We start from the raw sequence: 20,765 nt of genomic DNA, 5'->3' as shown, positions 1-20,765 counted from the left end.
AGGATGCTGTTAAACAATGCCCAGAAAGAACAGATCTCCCCTCTGCCCCTCAATACACACATACCACCAAAGAAATCTTTCTGAGAATTGTTTCACTGCCTTGGAAAGTGCCATGGTTTCCTCCCCTTTCTCAAAAATTAGCTAAGAAGTGGTGTTGCTTCTAAGGTCTTGGATAAACTAGTTTTGAGTCAGTGGCTAAAGAATTCCCTCCATGCTTGACCAGTCCCCACCCCACCCCACCACAAGGCTCCTGCTGTGGAAATCAATCAGCTGTGTATCTCAAGCTGCTTCCTGTAGGGCGTGTTATGGAATGGCATCAGCCCCTGCACCAGCTGGGAGTACTGATCTCACTGTGATTTTATCAGGCTCTGTCTCTTTTGAGCCTTGGTGTTTGAGACAAAGAGGCCTCTGTTAGAAGTGCAGAGAGCAGTGTGATTGGACAACCATTGCGTACGCACATGGTTCCCACGGAAAAGGCAGGCATAAATTAGGCTATAGTTTTCTCCAGCTTAGCGGATTTCCCCATATACCCTTCTTTCTGTGATTGCCCACCCTTCCTCACCAATCAGTGTAGGAGCCAGTTGATCTGATGAATTGAATGGTGGCCTCCCTCAAGCCTGGTCTATTTCTATATGTCTAGTCCTTTAACCCGCAGCTAGAATAAAGCATTGCATCATTCATATCACACTCCTAATGTTAAAAATCCTTCCTTTGCCTTCCTATAAAATAGTATTCTAGGTAATGTATGGACGAGCACTACTGTCTTTCCAGTTTTAGTCCCAGTGTAAGCCTCTTCATCCACTCACTCTACTCCAGACGCTCCGTATGTATGCAATTCGACCTGTTTGATTTCTGCATTGCTCAAGTCTCACCTTTCCACAAAGCCTTCCTCCTCTTCCCCAGGTCACTACATCCCCTAGTCTCTGGAATCATATGTCTGCAACTCATTTTTACCCTTATCATATAAGGGGGCTCCAAAAAACTCCTAGAAAAACAGAATGAAAAGATAATGGAAGTTTTCCACAAACTTTTTGAAGCTTCCTCTTTTGCGCTCATTTCGATATTTTCTTTTTAAAAAAATCATTTTATTAGGGGCTCGTACAACTCTTATCACAATTCATACATACATCAATTGTGTCCAGCACATTCGTACATACGTTGCCATCATCATTCTTAAAACACCTGCTTTCTACTTGAACCCTTGGTATAAGCTCCTCATTTTCCCCCTCCCTCCCCGCTCCTCCCGAACCCTTGATAATTTATAAATTATTATTATTTTATCATATCTTACAGCATCTGATGTCTCCCTCACTCACTTCTCCGCTGTCCGTCCCCCAGGAAGGAGGTTATATGTAGACCTTGTAATCTGTTCCCCCTTTCTCCTTCATCTTCCCTCCACCGTCCGCATATCGCCACTCTCACCACTGGTCCCAAGTGGTTCACCCATCCTGGATTCCCTGTATTTCCAGTTTCTATCTGTGCCAGTGTACATCCTCCAGTCTAGCCGGATATGTAAAGTAGAATTGGGATCATGATAGTGCGGTGGGAGGGCGGGGAGAAGCATTCAAGAACTAGAGGAAAATTGTATGTTTCATCATTGCTATACTGCACTCTGACTGGCTCGTCTCCTCCCCGCAGCCCTTCTGCAAGGGGATATCTGATTTCCCACAGATGGGCCCTGGGTCCCCACTCCGCACTCCCCCTCATTCACAATGCTATGAATTTTTTTTTGGGGGGGGGGTGTCTTTGATATCTGATACCTGATCCCTTTGATGCCTTGTGATCTCACAGACTGGTGTGTTTCTTCCATGTGGGCTTTGTTGATTCTCAGTTAGATGGCCCCTTGTGTATCTTCCAACCTATAGGACCCCAGATTCTATATATTTTGATAGCCGGGCACCATCAGCTTTCTTCACCGCATTTGCCTATGCACCCGCTTTGTCTTCAGCCATCCTGTCAGGGTAGGCTGGTGTGCTTCTTCCATGTGGGCTTTGTTGTTTATTAGCTAGATGGCCGCCTGTTTATCTTCAAGCCTTTAAGACCCCAGACGCTATATCATTTGATAGCCGGGCACCGTCAGCTTTCTTCACCTCTTTGGCTTATGCACCCGTCTTCCATGTGGGTTTTGTTGTCTCTCATTTCGATATTTTCTGATGTGCATTCATCCCAACTCACCTCTCAGAGAATTCATTTTGGGGCCACATAGCAGTAAGCATATTGGTGCCCACAGAGTTGGAGGTAAGTGAGTAATTGATTGTTACAGTGAGTGTCCTTCATTTCTCACAGGATGTGTGAACTCTAGGATTTAAAATGCTGTTTCCGTCACCTGAGTTCTGATATGTCACAGGAGCCCTGAAGAAATTCTCATCTTAGCCTGGTTTCCCACCTCTACATTTTGTGTCTGGGCTTCCGTCTTTCTCCACTCATTAGCAATCATTTCAGTGATTGGGCTTAACAGAGCAGAATGAATATATACACTTGTTACTTCAGATGTACTTGAAGAAAACCAGATTTTGAAATACTATTTTGTAAGTTGACCATCACCTTAGAGTCCTTGCCATTTAGGAAGATTCTTAGGAAGAATCTTCATATTTCATTCAGCTTGATGAGTAAAAAAATTAAGTGCAAATTTGAGTCAGAAACATATAGCTTTGAATTCTATCTCTATCATTTACTGAGTGACCCTAGGGAAATTGCTTAACCTCTCTGACTTGGTTACTTTAGTTACAGAGTAGTTTAATCAATTATAAGGTATCTAACCATTTAAACCATTATTTCATTGTATCTTTAGATTTTTTGGGTGAGAATTATCCAAGGGGGTTTCAGAAAGTTCTTAGAAAAATTCCATTATTTTGTAACTCCATTTTTCCATGAACATTTGAGAACCCCCACCTCATATGAGATGATAGATAAAAGCACAAGGCATCTATTAGGTGTTCATTGAATAATAATGTCTTATTTTTAAAATGTTTATCTAGTCATAGACTGTGAATTTTGTTAAAAAAGAAAAGTTATCTCCTTGGTGCCTAGAGATGGTGGTTCTCCACAAGATTTGATATAAGGCTCAACATCAAATAAAATTCGCTTTTCTTCTTCTTGGAAAAATGGAAATTAAGAGGACAAAGTAAAATCATTTTGATGGCAGTAGTAAAACAAGTGAATGGACAATTGAGCAGCTCTTGTGAGGAACAAATATCAGGTTTATTTCTAACCTAAGAGTACATGTGCAAGTTTAAGTCACGATTCTTAACATAGCTTTAAGTATATCATGTGTTTCTTCATTTCGCTCAGAACCCCAAAGCCAGTATGTCTTTTGAGACCATTTGGCCTTGGTTTATGTGCTATGCAAATCAGTGTGGTTTTTTTTTTCATATAATTAACCAGAAGTTATCATCAGCTTAGTGACTTCCCAGGTACTCAAGAGTTACCCATCAGAGATCTGTTTTAATTAATTATTCTTGAATTAAAACATTTACATGTGAGGGGGAAAGTCAGTTTACGTTCATAGGCAATTTATTTCTCTGCCATACACTTCTACCAGATCATTAAGTTTTATAAAAAGTTTCTTTGCTGTTGCAGTACATATCAGTTTCTTGTATCTAGCTTTGTGTATATGTGTGTGTGGAGGGGAGGAAGGTGATAATAAAAATTCAAAGAAATTCCGTTTTTACAGCTTGAATTCATTGTGTCCATTCAAGCAAACCATTTAATATATCTTTTCAACTTGTAATTTACCTCCAAAGAAGAGCTTGAATTTTGGTCGAACACTCTTAAGTATTTACTTGCTTGCTTGTTTATAATCAATGATACAGTTTGCTTTAGAAACAAAATACCATTTTTAGAAATCTCTTCTCTCTATTATTTACCATACCGCCTTTCCTTATAATGGAGAAGGGAGGGACAGCTGCCATAAGGTTCCTTGGAAAGTTAGCCCAGGGGGTTGGTTTCATGGAAATAGCCAGCAGCTTTGTGAAAGCCATGCTACCCTAGAGCTGGAACAGCTACTCTCTGTCTATCCAAGGGAGTACCCAGATCATCCCTCGTCGGAAAGTTTTCCCCAAACCTCGAGGCCAATGGACCCATTGACTTATCTATCCTCTCATAGCCTTGTGTACTTAAAGGCAATTAAATCAGATGACTGTCTCCTTTACCAGCATGTAGGCTCCTAAACGTGTCTTCCTTATAGTCAATTCCTGGTATAGTCTAAGATACATAGTAGGTCCCAATAAATATTTGTTGGGTATTGAAGGGAATTAAGGATGCAACCATGTGAACATGTTTATTTTAAAGGGACCGGAAGAGGAGTCCCAGGAGACGAAGGAGGACTGGTCAGAACTGGAGCATTAGGATAGCATAGAAATCAAAAGAATAGCATTTCAAAAAGTAGGGAGAACCACTACTTTCTCCTTCTGCTTCTCCTTAACCCCCTGTAATCTGCAACCCCCATTATCTCTCTGATGAAACTGTTCTCGTGGAAGTATTCACTGGCTCCTTAATTGCCAAATTTAGTTGCCTTGTCTACTTCATTATCCTCTGCAGCCACATGCAATGCTTAACAGCTCATCTTCTATCTTTAAACCCTCCTGTCCACTTATTTTCCTGATATTGTACTCCTTGTACTGCCTTTCTACCTCCTTTTTTGTTTGTCTTTCCACTTCCTAAATATAAGTAATCCTGGAGCCTTTTCACCTACCCTCTTCTCCTTTGTCTCCACAACCCCTGGGATAGAATTTCACCTCCTCTCTGTTCTTTCAGGAAGTTTTCCAAGTCTGTATATATGCAGCATCAAACTTGAATCCCTTGTCTAAGGGGACCCTGTGGACATTACCGATAGAGTCTCTTAATTCATACGCAGTATGCTCTAAATGGAATGTTCTCTTCTTCCTCCCTGTGGTTTTATATTTCAATTGTGTCCTGTGTAACCTAACCCAAAAGTAATACTGTAGCATTTTTCACCACTACAAAGTCAGAAGAGCATTTTCTTTCCCATCCTCTTCCTCATTTTCATGACTTTAGGATCTTTTTTTAAACCTCTTGCCTAACTGCATAGTCCTCCTAACTGATTGTTTAATCTTTAATCGCCCCCATTTACCATTTTTTTCTTTACCATTTTATTGGCACATAATCCACATATATGATTTAATAGTTCAGTCATATAAAGAATTGTACGATCATTACCCAAATAATTTTTAGAACTACCCCCCCCAAGGTTAAATTGCTTTTAAAGTGAGTTGTGTAATCACAGTCAGTTCTAGTGCTCCCTGGACCCCCTTACCCTCCTTATCTCCTCACCTTTCCCTCCCCTATAAATCCTTGCATAATTCTTGTCTCTATGCATCTACTGCTGTGCTTCACAAACTGGAAACCCGAACAAACACAATTAAAAACAGCAACAAAAAAGTAATAAGGATAAAATAATAATATAAAGGTAAAAATACAGAAAATGAGTAAGAAAGAAAAGACCACCATCAGTATTTGAAAGGCCAGGGGAAATTTTTGTCATGGAACAAGCAAGAAATACTTGCACCTAGAACTATTTCAGGTTGGGTCAAGAGGGAAGTCAACTGACCAAGTATCAAGTTGGAGCCAGTATAATCAAAATTAAAATAATCTCTATCTGAATAGTAAAGCTATTTGAGACCCTTGCCTGTGGCTAGAGGGGATCTACCAGTGGCTTAAACTGACTAGAAAATCTGCAGATCGGTTTTGGCCACCACCCACTGTCATCCACAGCCTTTTACCAATTGGGTGTTTGCAAATTAAGCTCCGATACTTTTCCCTTTGTCATATTTGAATTTTGTTATTGTTATCTTTGGATCACACAAACTGGTGTCCTAAGACCATGTGGACTTAGTTTACTCCTCACTTAAATCGCTGCTTGTTTGAATACAAGCCTTTCGGACCCCAGACTCTATTCCAATAGCTGAGCACCATCTGGTATCTTCACCAGACTTTGCTGTAGCACCCATATCTTCAGTAATCACTTCATGAAGGTGAATATTGAGCAGGGTCATGTTATCAGAACTAACTGTTCTTGAATTGGGGCTAGAGTTAAGTGGGGACCCAGAATCCATCTGCTTGTCCCTGGGATATGCATGCCTCAGTTTTACTTTGGTGGTCATATAATGACAAAAACCCCTAAGACCAACTATACCATTTACCACCTTTCATATACCAAAAAAGCAAAACTAAACAAACTCCTTGCCATTGAGATGATGCTGACTCCTACGGACCCTATAGGACAGGATAGTACTGTCTCTGGGGGCTTCTGAGATTGCAAGTCATTACTAGAGTAGAAAGCCTTGTTTTCTATTATATACATACATATATACCCAAAAAGAAATGGAATTTTTCCCCAAAAGCTATGTATTTAATTTTTTTTTTTTTACAAAACCTTATCACCTTCAAAGTACTCTCCATTACACTTAATACATTTGTCAAATCTGTGATTCCATTCTTGGAAACATTTTTCAAAATCATCTGCTTGGATGGCTGACAGCACCTCCCTCGTTTTTTTTCTTCACCTCTTCTACATCATCAAATCGCTGTCCTTCCATGTTCCTCTGCATTCGAGGAAACAAAAAGAAGTTGCACAGAGTGAGGTCAGGTGAGTAAAGTGTGTGGGGCAAGAGAGGCATGCTGTTTTCTGCCAGAAACTTGCACACTGAGATGGCTGTGTAAGCAGGTGCATTGTCATGTTGGCAAACCCAGTCCCCCATCTGCCACAATCAGGCCTTTTTTGTTGCACACTGTTATGCAATCTTTACAGAACCTTTAAATAGAAAGCTTGATTAACAGTCTGACCTGGTAGAATAAACTCCAAATGTACTATCTGTATTTTGGGGGGTACCTCTTCATATTACCCCAAATATAGTATCAGCACATACATGTAGGCTCAAATCTTGGGAGTGTGCGTGTTTGTTAACTTTGTTACTTCCAACATGTACGTTTATTATCCTGAGCTTCATTTATTAAGGATTTGGGTTTTTTAATGGCAGTTGAGTGAGCACTTACTCACAAATTCTTAGCAAACCCTCCACAAACCATTCAGTAACTCTCATCACCCTTGATAATTTTAAGAACAAATCCTGATGTCCTAATGATTTTCTGAATACAACATATTTATTCAAGAGCCTTGGTGGACTGACCTTGATCTACTTACCCTCCTGGCTCTCATCATTTTTCCTCTTTTGTGTGTACTACACTTAAGCCACACCAAGCTAGAATTTGATCTTTAGGATTCCATATTCTCTTGCCTTGTCCCCTTCAGTTAGAAACTTGCTTTAATGTTCTTTGTACATGTGAGTCTGAATGAGTTAAGTGTGATTTGCAGGAAAGGGCACACAGGATCATGAGAAATTCTGCAAAGTACTGGGGATACTTTCTCATGGGTCACAAAGTTAGTGGGGAGATTCCATTTTTTTTCATTCCAATTTTCCACAAACTTTTTGAAGTCCCCTGCTACATGTGAGCTCAAATCAAGTAGCTTCAAAATGCCATTTAAAACAGGCTTCACATCATGTGGTAGTGTTTTATGAGCCATCTTCATAATTGTAAAAGCACTAACGGGTGGGAGTGACTGTTTTCCAACAGGTACAGACTAATACTGTGGAGTTTCCACTTGCCACTAAATAATGCTTGTAAAGCTGAGAGGTCCTAAAATGAAAGGCATTTTGTAGATTGAAAATGTGCAAGATCCAACCAGTCCTCTATCCTCAATTCAGAATTAATCCTCCAAAAGAAAAACCATCAAGGATACCAAAGAAACTCTGCCTTGGGGTCGTATGAATGCCTCTGGGGTCAGCCAGTAGTCCCAGAGGGCTGATGGTTTAAGTCCGGAGCAGTGAGGGCAAAGGGCCAGTCAAGCTGCACAGCCTTGGAAGGGAGCTGGGCTGTGGTCTGAGGAGGCTCCACCCAGCTGTCTCTAATTAGACAGGCAACAGGAGGACCAGGATGATTCTCCCTTCAAAGGTCACTGAAGGGAGATCTGACACCCAATTCTGTTCTTAGGAATTTTGAAATGAGTAGAGAATTCTTTGAACTCTGTAATCAACTATCTAATCTGAAATTTGTCTTCACATAAATTTGTCGGGAAGCATTTAAAGAGGTCCTCAGGGCTCCCCGAATATTGAATATTTCTCTTTCAAAAAGTTTCCACCCAGCATGTGAAAGGAACAGATGTGATTTTTGTTGTTGTTGTTATTGTCGTTGGAGCTATCAGACTAACAAGAGGCTAAAAGCTGTATCAAGTATTTATTTCAGTCTCTGAGATGGCAATTGGCAGAGTTCCACATACCGGAACTGAGGAGAGACTCGTGAACAGATTTTTAAAAAGGTGAAGGAAAGAGATCTTGTGCTTACCCTCTTGATTTCTTTCCAAACACCCACACCATAATCACTGATTATGAAAAAGCAGTGGAGCACAGAGCAAGCACTCCTTGGCTTGATTCTTTTCTTTCAAGGCATGGGGTGTAGTAGGAGTAAAATTGGTCAGCTTTATGTAATCGATGGACTGTGCTTGACATTTTTTTGGGGGTGGGGATCTTAACACCTTTTTCAGACAGTGTGTGACTATAGCTGGTATAATATAATTTGCATCTGAACTTAACAAGTTGCCAAATGTTCCATCTGTTTTTATTATAGTTGGAAGTATTGGTAGGAGTAAGGTTGGTAGGTTGAGGAGAGATTACTTAAGACAAGACTTGAGCTGATTGGCACTTGACTTGATGAGGAAACAAGAAAAGAATTCTGGCCATGAAGTTTATGATTCCACATCAAGAACATTCTTCATAATACAATAACCACCCACTCTTAGTTCAGAGCCCGAATTCCTCAAATTCTTTCAGCCCCGGTATGCGAGTCAGTCTATCTCAACACTTAAGTGAGTGTATTTGGCTGGGGAAATTTGCCAGTGAAATTGGTCTCACCCTCCCTGGGTTTTTCAAATTGTGCTGGATAGTTAAAGGAAATATAGCATCCAGATTCCTTGAAATATTGTTTCAGGTCTGTAAGCTGGTCAAGTCTGAGCATCACAGCATGTCAGTTAGAAGGAATCTTAAAACTCAACCTGAGCAAACTGATAGAGGTATTCATAAATCTGTTTTCCTAAATCCCTGCCAAGTGATTGCTTGAATTTCTGCTCAAACAACTGCAGAGTTAGAAAAGAAGTCACTTTAGGGGACACCCTATTCTTTGAGTAGCTCTGAGAAAGCTCTTTGTTGAGTTGAAATCTGCCCTGGATCTTCATGTGCCAACTGCAGAAGACACTCAGAACAAGCTTCCTCCCTCCCTCCCACGTCCCAGCCCTTCGGATACTTCATGTTGATTACATGGCCTGTACCCTTCTCTGGGCCAAGCATCCTTGGTTCTTCCCACTGTACCTTACAGGACAGATATTTAGGTCCTCTTCCTTCTCCCTCTGTCCTTCTCAGTCAGTGCCTTTCAGTATAGTATCTGGAAGACCAAAGATTTGGGGGGCAAACCAAAAATCCCATTGCCAGTGAGGTGTTTCCACACACAGCAGCAACCCTATAGTACAAAGTCGAACTGCCCCATAGGGTTTCTGAGGCCGAAGTCTTCATGGAAGCAGATTGCCACATGTTTCTCCTGCACTGGGTTCAAACTACAGACCTTTTGGTTAGCAGTCTCGCCACCCTTTTACCACAGCTCCACCAGGCCTCTGATGCTGAGGCAACTCCTTAAAAAGTTCTTGAACTAAGAGAGTATTTCAACTAGAAAGGCGGTTAAGGCACAACCCAGGCCTGGTGATCTGGAAAGAGACTTGGATTTAAGTAAGCAGTTGATGAGCAGCCTCTTTTGAAGTGAGAAAACCTAAAACATTTTGCCCTATGAAAGTTGATAGCTGGTCACAGATCTCATCCCACACCTCCTTCTTGACAGAGATCTCTCTGGGTCCCGAAGAAAGCCTGTGACTCAGCTCAGGGTTTTACTGAGGGTCCCTTTACACCAACTAACAATGGCTTCAGTGACGGTGTATGTGAATGAGAGAAATAAATTTCCCCTCGTTTCCTCATCTATTTGACGACACGTTCCAGCAGAGATTCAGGAGTTTTAACGGCTTTTATTATTTTTTCTTCATAACAGTCAGGGAATGGTTTTCATTCTGGTGGCCTGGTTCCTGGGTTGCACTTTGTACTCTTTGTTTACCATCATCCGGTGCCTAGATAGCTAAAAGCCAAAAAGCTGTGGGCGGGGTTGTGAGCCACTTTTCTCTGCCATTTTCCGTTTTTAGACTTTTGAGCCACAGGTTTGTGGCGTAGAAGCACACTGCTTTTCATCTGGCCCCAAGGCTCAGGTTTCCTTGAATGGGCACAGCAATTAAGGAGCCCAGGTGCTTGGGCGTGGGGCGCTGCTGCTGCTGCCGCCGCTGGTCTTTTTACCTCCCTACCCCTGCCTGGTCCTCAGTCGTAGAGGGGTGGTGGTGGTGGTGTGTGGGTGTGTGGATGTGTGTCTCCTGGTGGGAGAACGTACCGAGGCTTGATGTACCCGAGAGAGAGGGAGAAGATAGGATGTGCCTAGAGTGTATCCAAAAACTTGGTTTCGGAGCCAGCATGCATTCCCTCGGACACCCGGAAAGCGCTGGTTTTAAGACCCGAGCATTCCTCTACGGGGCAGGGGGTGACATTGAAGGGACTAGGCAGGAGAGTTGGAGCCCTTGCAGGTGCCCCTATCCACCCCCTACATCCACCGCCAGAGCCGGCTGGCGGGGGCGCCCCCTCAGGGTTCGCTCGCCCTTGGGCTGGGCTCGGAGCCCAGCGGGTTGGACGCGGCGGGGGAGGCGGGGGGGCCGGGCCAGCGGCAGAGGGCGGGGCTTTCCTTTGTCAGGGGATTTGTGCGGCTGCCTGAGACTCGAGACTCGCTCTCGTGCAGCTCCCCGCCTCTCCCCCTTGCCCCTTCTCTGGGGGCGGTGCTTTTCCCTGGGGCCCCAGGGTCCGGTGGGCGTGGGTTTCGGAAGCCGAGCCGATGGCGTCGTGGGTTCCTCGTTCCAAATCCCGCAAAAAGCCCCTCCTCCGGTGCCTCGGCTTCCAATCCTCTCCGCCGGCCCCCGCCCTCATCCCTCCGGTCGCTCCTTTTCTCAGCCCCCACCCAGGCTCCGCCTCCGTCCTCCTCCCCTTGGCTCTCCGCGTCGCGCTCCCTGGTTTCCAGGGGGGCTGCCCGGGCGGGGCGGCGCGGCGCGGCGCAGGGGGGGACCCGAGCCGCCCGCCAGCCTAGCACTTCCAGCGAGCTGTGAGGAGCGAGCGGGCCGGCGCCCCGGTGAGCGCCAAGGAGGAGGGTTCGCCCCCCCGCCCGACAGAGCTGAGCCTTTTGTTCCCAGCCCGAAGTTTGCATGCCGGGACCGTGACAGCTGCGGGCGGGAGGACGGCGGGGGCGCGGGACCGGCGGCGGCGGTGGAGAATAGAGGCGGCTGCTTGACATGCAGCCCACGGCGCGGTGGCTGCGGGCCGGGGGAGACGGCGCCCACAGCACGCGGGACTCAGCCGCCGGAGGGACAAACTAACTTCCTGAGCACGGGACCTGAGGTCGGCGCGGCCGGGAGCCACCTGCCTGCCTGCGGTGAGGCGACCCCGACCCTCTGGGCGCGCGGCGTGGCGCAGGGGAACGGGCGGCGCTGCGCGAGCCCCTCGACTGCTGCTTCAGCCCGCCCGCCTTCTGGAAGGCCCGGCGCGGGCTTCACGCGCTTTCTTTTGCGGCCCCAGCGCGGGGCAGGCCTGGGAGCCACAACAATGCCATGATGTTTTGGAGACAGGAAGCCCCAAGCTGGCCCCGAATGAAGGACTTCCTGTGTTTAAAGTTGCAGGAACATCCGCCGACCAGCCCAGTTCAAATGCAAACACCCGAGCTAGGGAGGACGAATGGCTAATTCAGACCAGCTGGACTCCACAGGGCTGGAGCTGAGGATAAAATGAAAGGAATTCTTAGGAACTCATGCCATACGTGAAGACTAGAGAATGTGCCATTGTTACTAAAGCGCACAATCGGTATAAATTCTCTGCTTCGAACTCTGCTTCAATGAGAAGTGAGTGGAACTATATACTGAATAAGACTTGTCAATAGCAGATCATTCTTGCTGACTGAATTAGGGGGGGAAAGCTATTTTTTAAGCCATATGAGGATCGATTTCATGTTTGTTGATTAAATCATACTTATCTGACTGCAACTATGAGGCTGCTGGCCTACGTGGGGAAAGCTGGTCAGCTTAGAGCTTCTCCCAGAATAGTTTACAAGTGGAACTTCCAGGCTTTTCTGGAGTGCAGATGCAATTGGTGGTTTGGAATATAAACATGTAAAATAATTTTTCACCTACGCAGAATGCATTTTGGGGGAACCTTTGAAAAAACTTTTAAAAGGTTGATAGTTCATCTTGATTGAAAGAGTATGGGTAAGCCACTTAGCAGGCCAGACTGTTTAAGGCAGAACCCCACCTGCCTGGGGAAAGGAGAGGAAGAAGATGGCTATATAGAGGATTGTTACGTCCCTCAGCGGTCTATATATGATACAATGAGGATAAATGAACAAATTGACCAAGGGTCAAAGCTTAATCAGACTTCAAAAAGTACCATGGAAAAGATGGAAGGAAGTACTATATCCAGCAATGGTACCTTAGGAGCAGTATCTAATGTGTTTGAATCTCGAGCACCAGAAAGTAAAAAGCTGGATGAGAGAATAATATTTGATGCATTGAAGCTAAGCAGTGATGTGCAGAAGTCAGCGCCTGTGCCATCCAGAAGGCGGCCAAATGCAGAACGCAAAGATAATGTTAACAGGAGGTCTTGGAAGTCCTTCATGCCACCTAACTTCCCAGAATTTGCAGAAAGGATTGAGGCCTCTCTCAGCGAGGTTTCTGAAGCTGGTGCTTCAAATCTTTCCTTACAAGAGAAGAGGGAATCCAGTTCTGTATTAACAGAAAGTTCTGGTCACTTGGACCATAGAGAACCTCAGTCAGAGTCAGTCACTCTGGAGCATGTGACTAAATCCATAGGTATTCCAGAAGGGCAGGATGTGAAAAACTTCAGTGGAGACTTCCCGGACTTTAGATTGCAGCAGCACAGTGAGAGCTCTCCCCATGAATTCCAGCCTCTGGAATCAGAGGCCGCAGCAGCAAGTGGCAACACAGATGTAATGCAGGAACACAGATTCTCAAGTGCAACTTGGCCCAGGGCCTTGAAAAATTTGGCTAAAGGAGGCTTCAGTGAGAAGCAGCACCCCCTTGGGGACACAGCCTGCACCGTGGAAATGCCACCTCTCTCCCCTTGCCTGAGTGAAGAGCTATTGGACCCGAAATTGCATATTGTCATAACCCCTAGCCTGAGAGAGAAAACAGAGTCTGAGCTGAAGTTTGAGGAGGATGAGCGGTGGATCATGATGGAGGCTGAGGAAGAGTGGGAGGAAGAGAAACTGTCAGAGAGAGGAAAGCTGTTTCTAATGGCAGATGAGAAAAAGAACAGTCTGTCAGATATTTCTGAAGAAAAGGAACAAACAAACTCTGTAACTGTGGTAGATAGAGCTGACTGCTCAGCTGCTGTCAGGGGGACTTTTGACCACGCTGGTCAGACTCATTGCTCTTATGAACCACAGCCAGTGAAAGAGAATATGCCCTTTGAAAGCAGTTGTGTTCTCTCAGGTGAGGGTACTATACATGAGACTGAAAACAGAACTGCCCAAGGTCTAGAATGGAGCATTGGTCTTGTTGATGCAGAGCACCTCTCTGATACAGATTCTGTGCAGATGTTTCTTGAACTTGAAAAGGAGTGTTTATGGGAAGAAGGAATCATGCCTCTAGTTGAGCTGGAGAAACAAGCCTCTTCTGAAGGGCTGGCCCCGTTCCAGGATGCCGAGAACTCACTTGTAATTAGTCATTTTCCAGGGGCTGCCTTACAAAAAGAACAGCATGTAGATTTAAGTGTAATGGTAAAAGACCATGATACCAGATTGGATTGTGCATCTTTTAATGCGCTGGATTCTTCTCAGGTGCCTAATGCTATAGAACTTACTACCCACCCTGATACTATGACTTCCATTGTTAGCAAGGAGTGTCAAAAAGTGCCTTTTAGCCCCAAGATTGCGGGAGAATTTCAGTTCAGACATCCAGCTGCTCTGGAGTCACTAGAAGAGTTGGACCTAGGAAGATTACCAAACTCTGGTTACAGGGCTTCTCTTGAAGAAAATGTATCAAGCTCTGTTACTTCTGAGCTTGCCAAAGAAAATGGCAATTTGCTCCAGGTAGACTGCAGTCAAATTGAGGTGAATGATGAGCATATTGGGAGGGTCTCCCTCAATTCTGCTGTTAACTATGAACTAATAGGTGTTACCTCAGAACCTGAAGTAGAGGTGTTACTGAATGATTGCTGTTCACTAGCAGATGAGAGTCATTTGGAAGGTGAGCATGGAGCTAATAATCGAGAAAACAATAGCATAACTTCCTCAGGAAATACGGACCCTTGCAAATTGTTCTTGAGGAAAGTTTATGATGAGGATGGTGAGGCGAAAGAGCAGGACTTCAAAGCCAGACTGTTGAAAGATGGTGCCTCAGCACTTGTTCACGGAGACTTCCCAGAGCAGGTCTCCCAGAGTCTCCAGAGGAAATCCTCAGAGCCAGAGATTCTGAGTTTGCATCCACTGGTTGGAAGATGGAGACACAGCAGAGATGGACTGGACACTCTGAATGTTAACAAACCTAAGCAACCAGAGGGAGATGAGATGGAAATGGGAGAATCATTGCTCAATACTTTTCAGGAGGAACAAGCCACCAAGCTTAATAACACAGCACCAGTTTTGGAAGAATGGAAAGCTAGCCCATGGAGGCCTGCCCTAACTGCTGTAGTGTCCATTGCAAGGGACACTGTCCCAGGTATTGCAGTGTCTGCCTCAGAGTGGGGTGCTTCTGAGGAGAATGTTCCCTCTATGGTAGCGGCAATGGCTACCATAGAGACACATGTCCCATCTGCTTCAGTGGTCAGAGCAGAGGAGGATTACCTAGCTACTGTGGAACCTGCCTCAAAAGGAGTGGCTACAGTCGCCACCATAGAGGAGGAGGGTCCAGCTGCTGTGCCTACTGTAAAAGGGACTGCTACAGTTGCTTCAGTGTCCTCATCAGAGGATAGTCTCCCAGATGCTGCAGTGGCCATCACAGAGGAAGATGTCTCAGTTGTTGCAGAGCCCTTTCCAAAGGGTACTGCTGCAGTGCTTGCTCCAGAGGAAGGTGACACCCCAGAGGGGCCTGTCATTCCCACTGCTCCAGTGCCTGCCCCAGAGGATACTGGCATGCCAGAGGGGCCTGTCACCCCAGCTGCTGCAGTGCCTGTTCTAGAGGATGTTGATACCCCAGAGGGCCCTGCCATTCCCACTGCTGCAGTGCCTGCTCCAGAGGAAGGTGACACCCCCGAGGGCCCTGTTACTCCAGCTGCTGCAGTGCCTTCCCCAGAGGATGCTGACATGCCAGAGGGGCCTGCTATTCCTGTTGCTGCAGTGCTTGCTCCAGAGGATGTTGACAACCCAGAAGACCCTGCCATTCCCATTGCTGAAGTGTCTGCCCCAGAGGAAGGTGACACCCCCGAGAGGCCTGTTACTCCAGCTACTGCAGTGCCTTCCCCAGAGGAGGGTGACACCCCAGAGGGCCCTGCCATTCCCACTGCTGCAGTGCCTGCTCCAGAGGAAGGTGACACCTCTGAGGGGCCTGTTACTCCAGCTGCTACAGTGCCTATCCCAGAGGATGCTGACATGCCAGAGGGGCCTGTCACCCCAGCTGCAGCAGTGCCTGTCCCAGAGGATGTTGACACCCCAGAAGGCCCTGCCATTCCCATTGCTGAAGTGTCTGCCCCAGAGGAAGGTCACACCCCCGAGGGGCCTGTTACTCCAGCTACTACAGTGCCTTCCCCAGAGGAGGGTGACACCTCAGCTATTGGATTGCTTGCCCCAGAAGAGGATGATACCCCAGTAGGGCCTGCCGCCCCAGAGGAGGATGACATCCCAGGGGGGCCTGTCACTCCAGCTATTGCAGTGTCTGCCCCAGAGGAGGGTAACACTTCAGAGGGGACTGTCATCCCAGATGTTGGAATGCTTGCCACAGAGGGACCTACTACCCCAACTGCTGCAGTGCCTGCCACACAGGAAGGTGATACCCAAGAGAGACCTGTCACCCCAGAGGAGGATAACGCACAAGGGGGACTTGCTTTGCTTGATGGTGCACTGCCCACTCCAGAGGAGCCTGCTGTGAAGGAAGTTTTCTCTGAGGATGAGGGTGCCCATACTGATTCAGTGTCTATCTCAGAAGAAGGAATTTCTGTTCAGGTGGCAGCTTCTCCCACGGGAATGTGGATCAAGGAGGACCTGGATTCCCCAGCATTTGGAATAAAAGAGCTACTTGACACAAGGCTACATGGGCAAGTGTCTCTGATAGCAGCTGATGGATTAAGTTCAAATGAGGTAATTGTTGCTCTCTTTGTGGGGAATGGGACAGAGATTCACGTGAGACGTGCAAGTTCTCTGACTTGGTCATGATTAGAAACGGCACAGAGGGTCCTATCCTCTGTTCTTGTTGGGTCTCCTGAGCTGATAATTGTCTCGGTGAAATGAAAATATGTCTTTGGCCAGTGAAAAACTTTATAACTTGTACTCTGTTTTATTCAGGAAAGCCACACCTAAGAACTAGAATGTAAACAGTTGTTGATTTACATTTTAAAGATTATTAACAAGGTGATTTTTAGCTTGGAGATACACAGAAGTCTGTACTTCCTTAAATTATGCCCATGCATTTTATAGTTCAGTATAAGTCAGATTGTGGACTTTGGCATGAGCCCTAGGATAATTAACCACTCTAAGAAATTATTTATGTATTCGGAGGCTCTATTTCCTCCTTTGTTAAGGCAAAATCCTATGAGGATAAATTGAGATAGTATACTTAGAGAATTGGACTGATGTCCTCTCAGGCCTCTTTTTATCGCCAAGATTCCAAGACCCCTAATGTTAGAGAGCAGAAAGTGTTCAGAAGCAGCCTATCACCCTTAGGAATTTGGGATTTTCAGTTTTCTACAGTTACCTGCCCTAGGATCATTTGGTCAGTAGTTAAGATATGATGGGAGTTATAGCTAACTCAGTTGTGGGCAACTGAGATAGGACATAGTTTTGATTTTACATCTTTCTCTGGTCCTCAGAGTAGGCATTGGCCATTGACTGACCGACTAGCAATCTGAACTCAGGGATGCTTCAAGAAAGATGTTCTCCACCACCCCAGTTGCAGAGCCTTTGAAGAGCTCCAATAAGACATAAGCCTCTTAGCAACTAAATGTCATTTTGAGTTGATTCAGTATCACGAGTGTCAACTTTTCCACAGCTCCTCAGGTTTAACTGAGGTACTGTGGTTTCACCTTGGGTGTTGTATATTTTGTAATGCGACATAAGATTAGAGTGCATTAATTTTTAACTGCAATTGATGGATTTGATTCTGTTTTCTGGAGTTGTATAGAATTTGCAATTGATGACCAAGATCTCAATAGTATGTCTGAAGCTGCAGCAATAGTTCAAATGACAAGACTAAATTTCTTGCATTTGCATTCTTGGTTGGACAGAATATCTGTAAAATAAAACCTGCATAATACAATAATCAATGATATACAGGTATTAAATTTATAAGGAGCCAATCAGATTCACAAAAAGGAGGGAATGCAGAGAAACCAATAATTTCCATTTCTGAGACCTCTGTACCCCAGATTGGGTACAGATAATCACCATGTCATTTTATGAAATATTGCCAAGTGTAAGAGAGCACTGGTGGCTCATTGTCCATGCAGAAGCCTGGGGTTCAGTTCCCAGCCTGTACATCTGCACAGCTGCCACCTGTCTGTCACTGGAGGTTTTCATGTTGTCATGGTGCTGGACATGTTCCAGTGACGTTTACAGACCAAGACACTCTATGGAAAAAGCCGGATGGCAATAAACCAAACCTATTGCTGCGTAGATTCCAACTCATAACTACCTTACAGGCCAGAAGAATTGCCCGATAGGTTCCCAAGGCTGTAAATCTTTGTGCAGCAGATGAACACATCTTTATACAGGGAGTGGCTGGTGGGTTCAAATTGCCATCCTTTGGGTTAACAGCTGAGTGCATAACCACTATGCCACCAGGGCTCTTCACTAGTGATCGAAGTCACTCAATAGAAACCATTAGGATCACAGTGCCTTGATTTCATTGTGCATGAGATTGCCTTGAGTCAGAAGCCCAAGTGGACAAACGACAAGAGACACATAAGTGACGGAAATAGAAGGTGGTCTATTATCTTTGAGGTAAAGTTGCTTTTCAAAATATCTGGGAGCAAACAGTTGCCTACCTCTGTGTACATAGGAAAGTAAGATCTGAGCCATACCCCTGTAAGACTATAAAGAGGCCATTTTGAAAATAGTTACTGAAAAAAATATCATTACAGAAATTTCTTCAATATTTTTATTTTAAAAAATCATTACATCATAACATGAGTATGCGGATTTTACTGAGTTAGTACAATTGCTGAGAAAATAATGTTTCAAGATGAGAAGTGTATGAATTTCAGTTCTACCATTTTAAGAGGGTGCCCAGAAGCACAATTGAACATGTTACTTTTATACATAAACACACTTAGAACTCAGCAATCCAGGACTGGGATTTAGAATGAACTCTTTACTTATATCCTCAGTGTGTGATTTTGTCTGGATGTGTACATGTCCATAAGTGGTTAAAATGGTTGCAAACTCTCAACAGGTAATAACAAAAGAATATGAGAGGAGAAGCAGAAGGCAGAACTTTGATCCTTTCTTTTTTTTGGTTAAACTTTTCTGTTTCAATCACAGAATCCTAGGCCCATTGAGAACAATCTGTGGTTATTTAAATCCCCCCGCTCATTTTAAAATTTTCTAAGTCTTATTTCAGTTACTGGCTCAAAAATGAGAAGGAAAAATGTATGAAATAGAGGATCTCTAAAATTATAATTTTCCAGAATGTGCAGAGTCCCTAATGCCGGTTCATTATTTCTATGCTCAGTTCAGCAGCGAAACCTTCATGGGTTTGTTTACTTCTCTAACAGTATCTCTGTCATGGATTCACCCTGAAGAAATGCTACAATACTGAGTACCTACTCTGTGCCAGGTACTGAGGGTACCTGTAATGAACAGAAATGAGAGGTCTTGCCCTTATAGGACTTACCCTGTACCGGAGGAGGCACAAATTAAGTGCGCTCTTGTGTGTGTTGGGGTAGAGGCAGGGGGGTTTGATCATACAAATATAGACAGTAAGAAATAATGACATGTTCTGAATGAACAGTAAAGGCTATGGTAAAGTAAGCTGACTTAATTTAAATTGTGGTGGCAGGAAAAAGAAATTTAAAACTAAGACCTTAAGGATAAATCTAAATAAGTTAGGCAAAGATTCAAAGGGAAGAGAATCCCAGACAGAAACTGGACGCTGAGAAGAAATTGGTGTGTTAGAAGTAAAAGAAAGCTGAGTGGCGGGAACACAGGGAGCAAGTAGGGAAAGTACCTTGAAGTTAAAGCTGGAGAGGTGGAGCTGCCAGAGGTGCAGGGACTGAGTAAGAAGCTTTGATTTCAGTAGGAGCTATTGAAAGCTTTTAAGTAAAGGAGTAGATTGGTTTGGTTGACATTTTAAAAAGATTACTCTCCTCTTAGAGGTAGAAACAATTGGTCTACACTGACAGTATACATTCCCAACATTATTTGGAGTTCATAAGACTCGTTTCTTTTGTATTTTATTACCTTGTTTTACTAAAGTAGTTGCCACTGAATGGAAAACAAACACAGGCCACTGTTGGGATAGTAGAGAATCAAAGCCAGAGTAGAGAGCCCTGCTAGGTTACTGCACTTGTCCAGGTGGCTTGGACTATGGAGATGTCAGTGGATTTAAAGATGGTTGAGTATATTTGGGGTATATTTTATAGATAGGATTAATAAGACATGATTATTAATTTATGTGTTGAGAGTAAAAGAGAGGATACAATAATATATCAAGGTTGGCTTCTAATTTCTGGTTGTACAATTTAGTGGATGGGAAATAGTAGTCAATTGTTAACTGAGAAAAGGAACAAATTTGAGGGGAAGAAAAAGGAAGGCCCTATTTAATTTTGGAGCTTGGGTTCAAGATGGCTGTGATTCATTTGTATAGAGTATTAAGGAAGCAGGTGGATATGTAGATTTGAAGTTCCATCCAGAAACCCTAGTCATTGAATCAGTTCACCTCAGAGCTACCCAGAGCAGAGTAGAACAGCCTCACAGCGTTTCCAAGGCTGTGAGTCTTCATGGAAGCAAACTGTCCCATCTTTCTGTCAGTGCAGCTGCTGGGTCTAACTGCCAAACTTCCAGTTAGCAACTGAGTCCTCGAACCACTGTGCCACCATGGCTCCTTTGGAAGCTCAGCAGAGAGGTATAAATTTGAGGCACAGCATCTATCACGGTTGATATTTAAAACCGTGGGACTAGATGGAATTATCTAGGAAGGTAATATAGAATGAGAAAGGGGCCCAGGTCTGATATTCTGCAAATGACATTTGGAGGTCTAGAAAAGGAGGAAAAATCCAAGAACACACTCTCCCTCACCCCACTCTACTCTCCCAAAAAATCAGGATGAAAAGTAGAGTGGTAGAATCACCAAAAATAATTAAAAGTTCTCTTGGAAATTTTCTGTTTCGTGGCCCTGTTGTACCTTGCACTCTTGCCATAGTCTACTAGTGCCCTACTCTGGGAAATGTCTGCCAGCACTTACTAAC

At 44.5% G+C, this 20,765-nt stretch overlaps 1 protein-coding gene across 2 annotated transcripts in view; it reads left to right on the top strand.

Moving 5' to 3' along the window:
* Positions 1 to 20,765, top strand: part of MACF1 (microtubule actin crosslinking factor 1) — a 406,007-nt gene that overhangs the window by 321,359 nt on the left and 63,883 nt on the right. Inside the window, exon 1 of one of the 2 annotated variants that reach the window (XM_045298963.1) lies at positions 11,749 to 16,443. The exons of the other annotated variant lie outside the window; for it this stretch is intronic. Coding sequence (XP_045154898.1) covers positions 12,397 to 16,443 — 4,047 coding nt within the window. The 5' untranslated portion in view covers positions 11,749 to 12,396. Of the gene's footprint in view, positions 1 to 11,748; positions 16,444 to 20,765 lie in introns of those variants that run through there. 2 annotated transcript variants of the gene reach the window in all.

This window comes from Echinops telfairi, unplaced genomic scaffold, assembly GCF_000313985.2.
Source record: "Echinops telfairi isolate 266 unplaced genomic scaffold, ASM31398v2 ScPeMD7_7457;HRSCAF=8495, whole genome shotgun sequence".
Lineage (NCBI taxonomy): Eukaryota > Metazoa > Chordata > Mammalia > Afrosoricida > Tenrecidae > Echinops > Echinops telfairi.
Note: the sequence above shows the minus strand (reverse complement) of the source record. Positions and strands in the feature narration are given on the sequence as shown.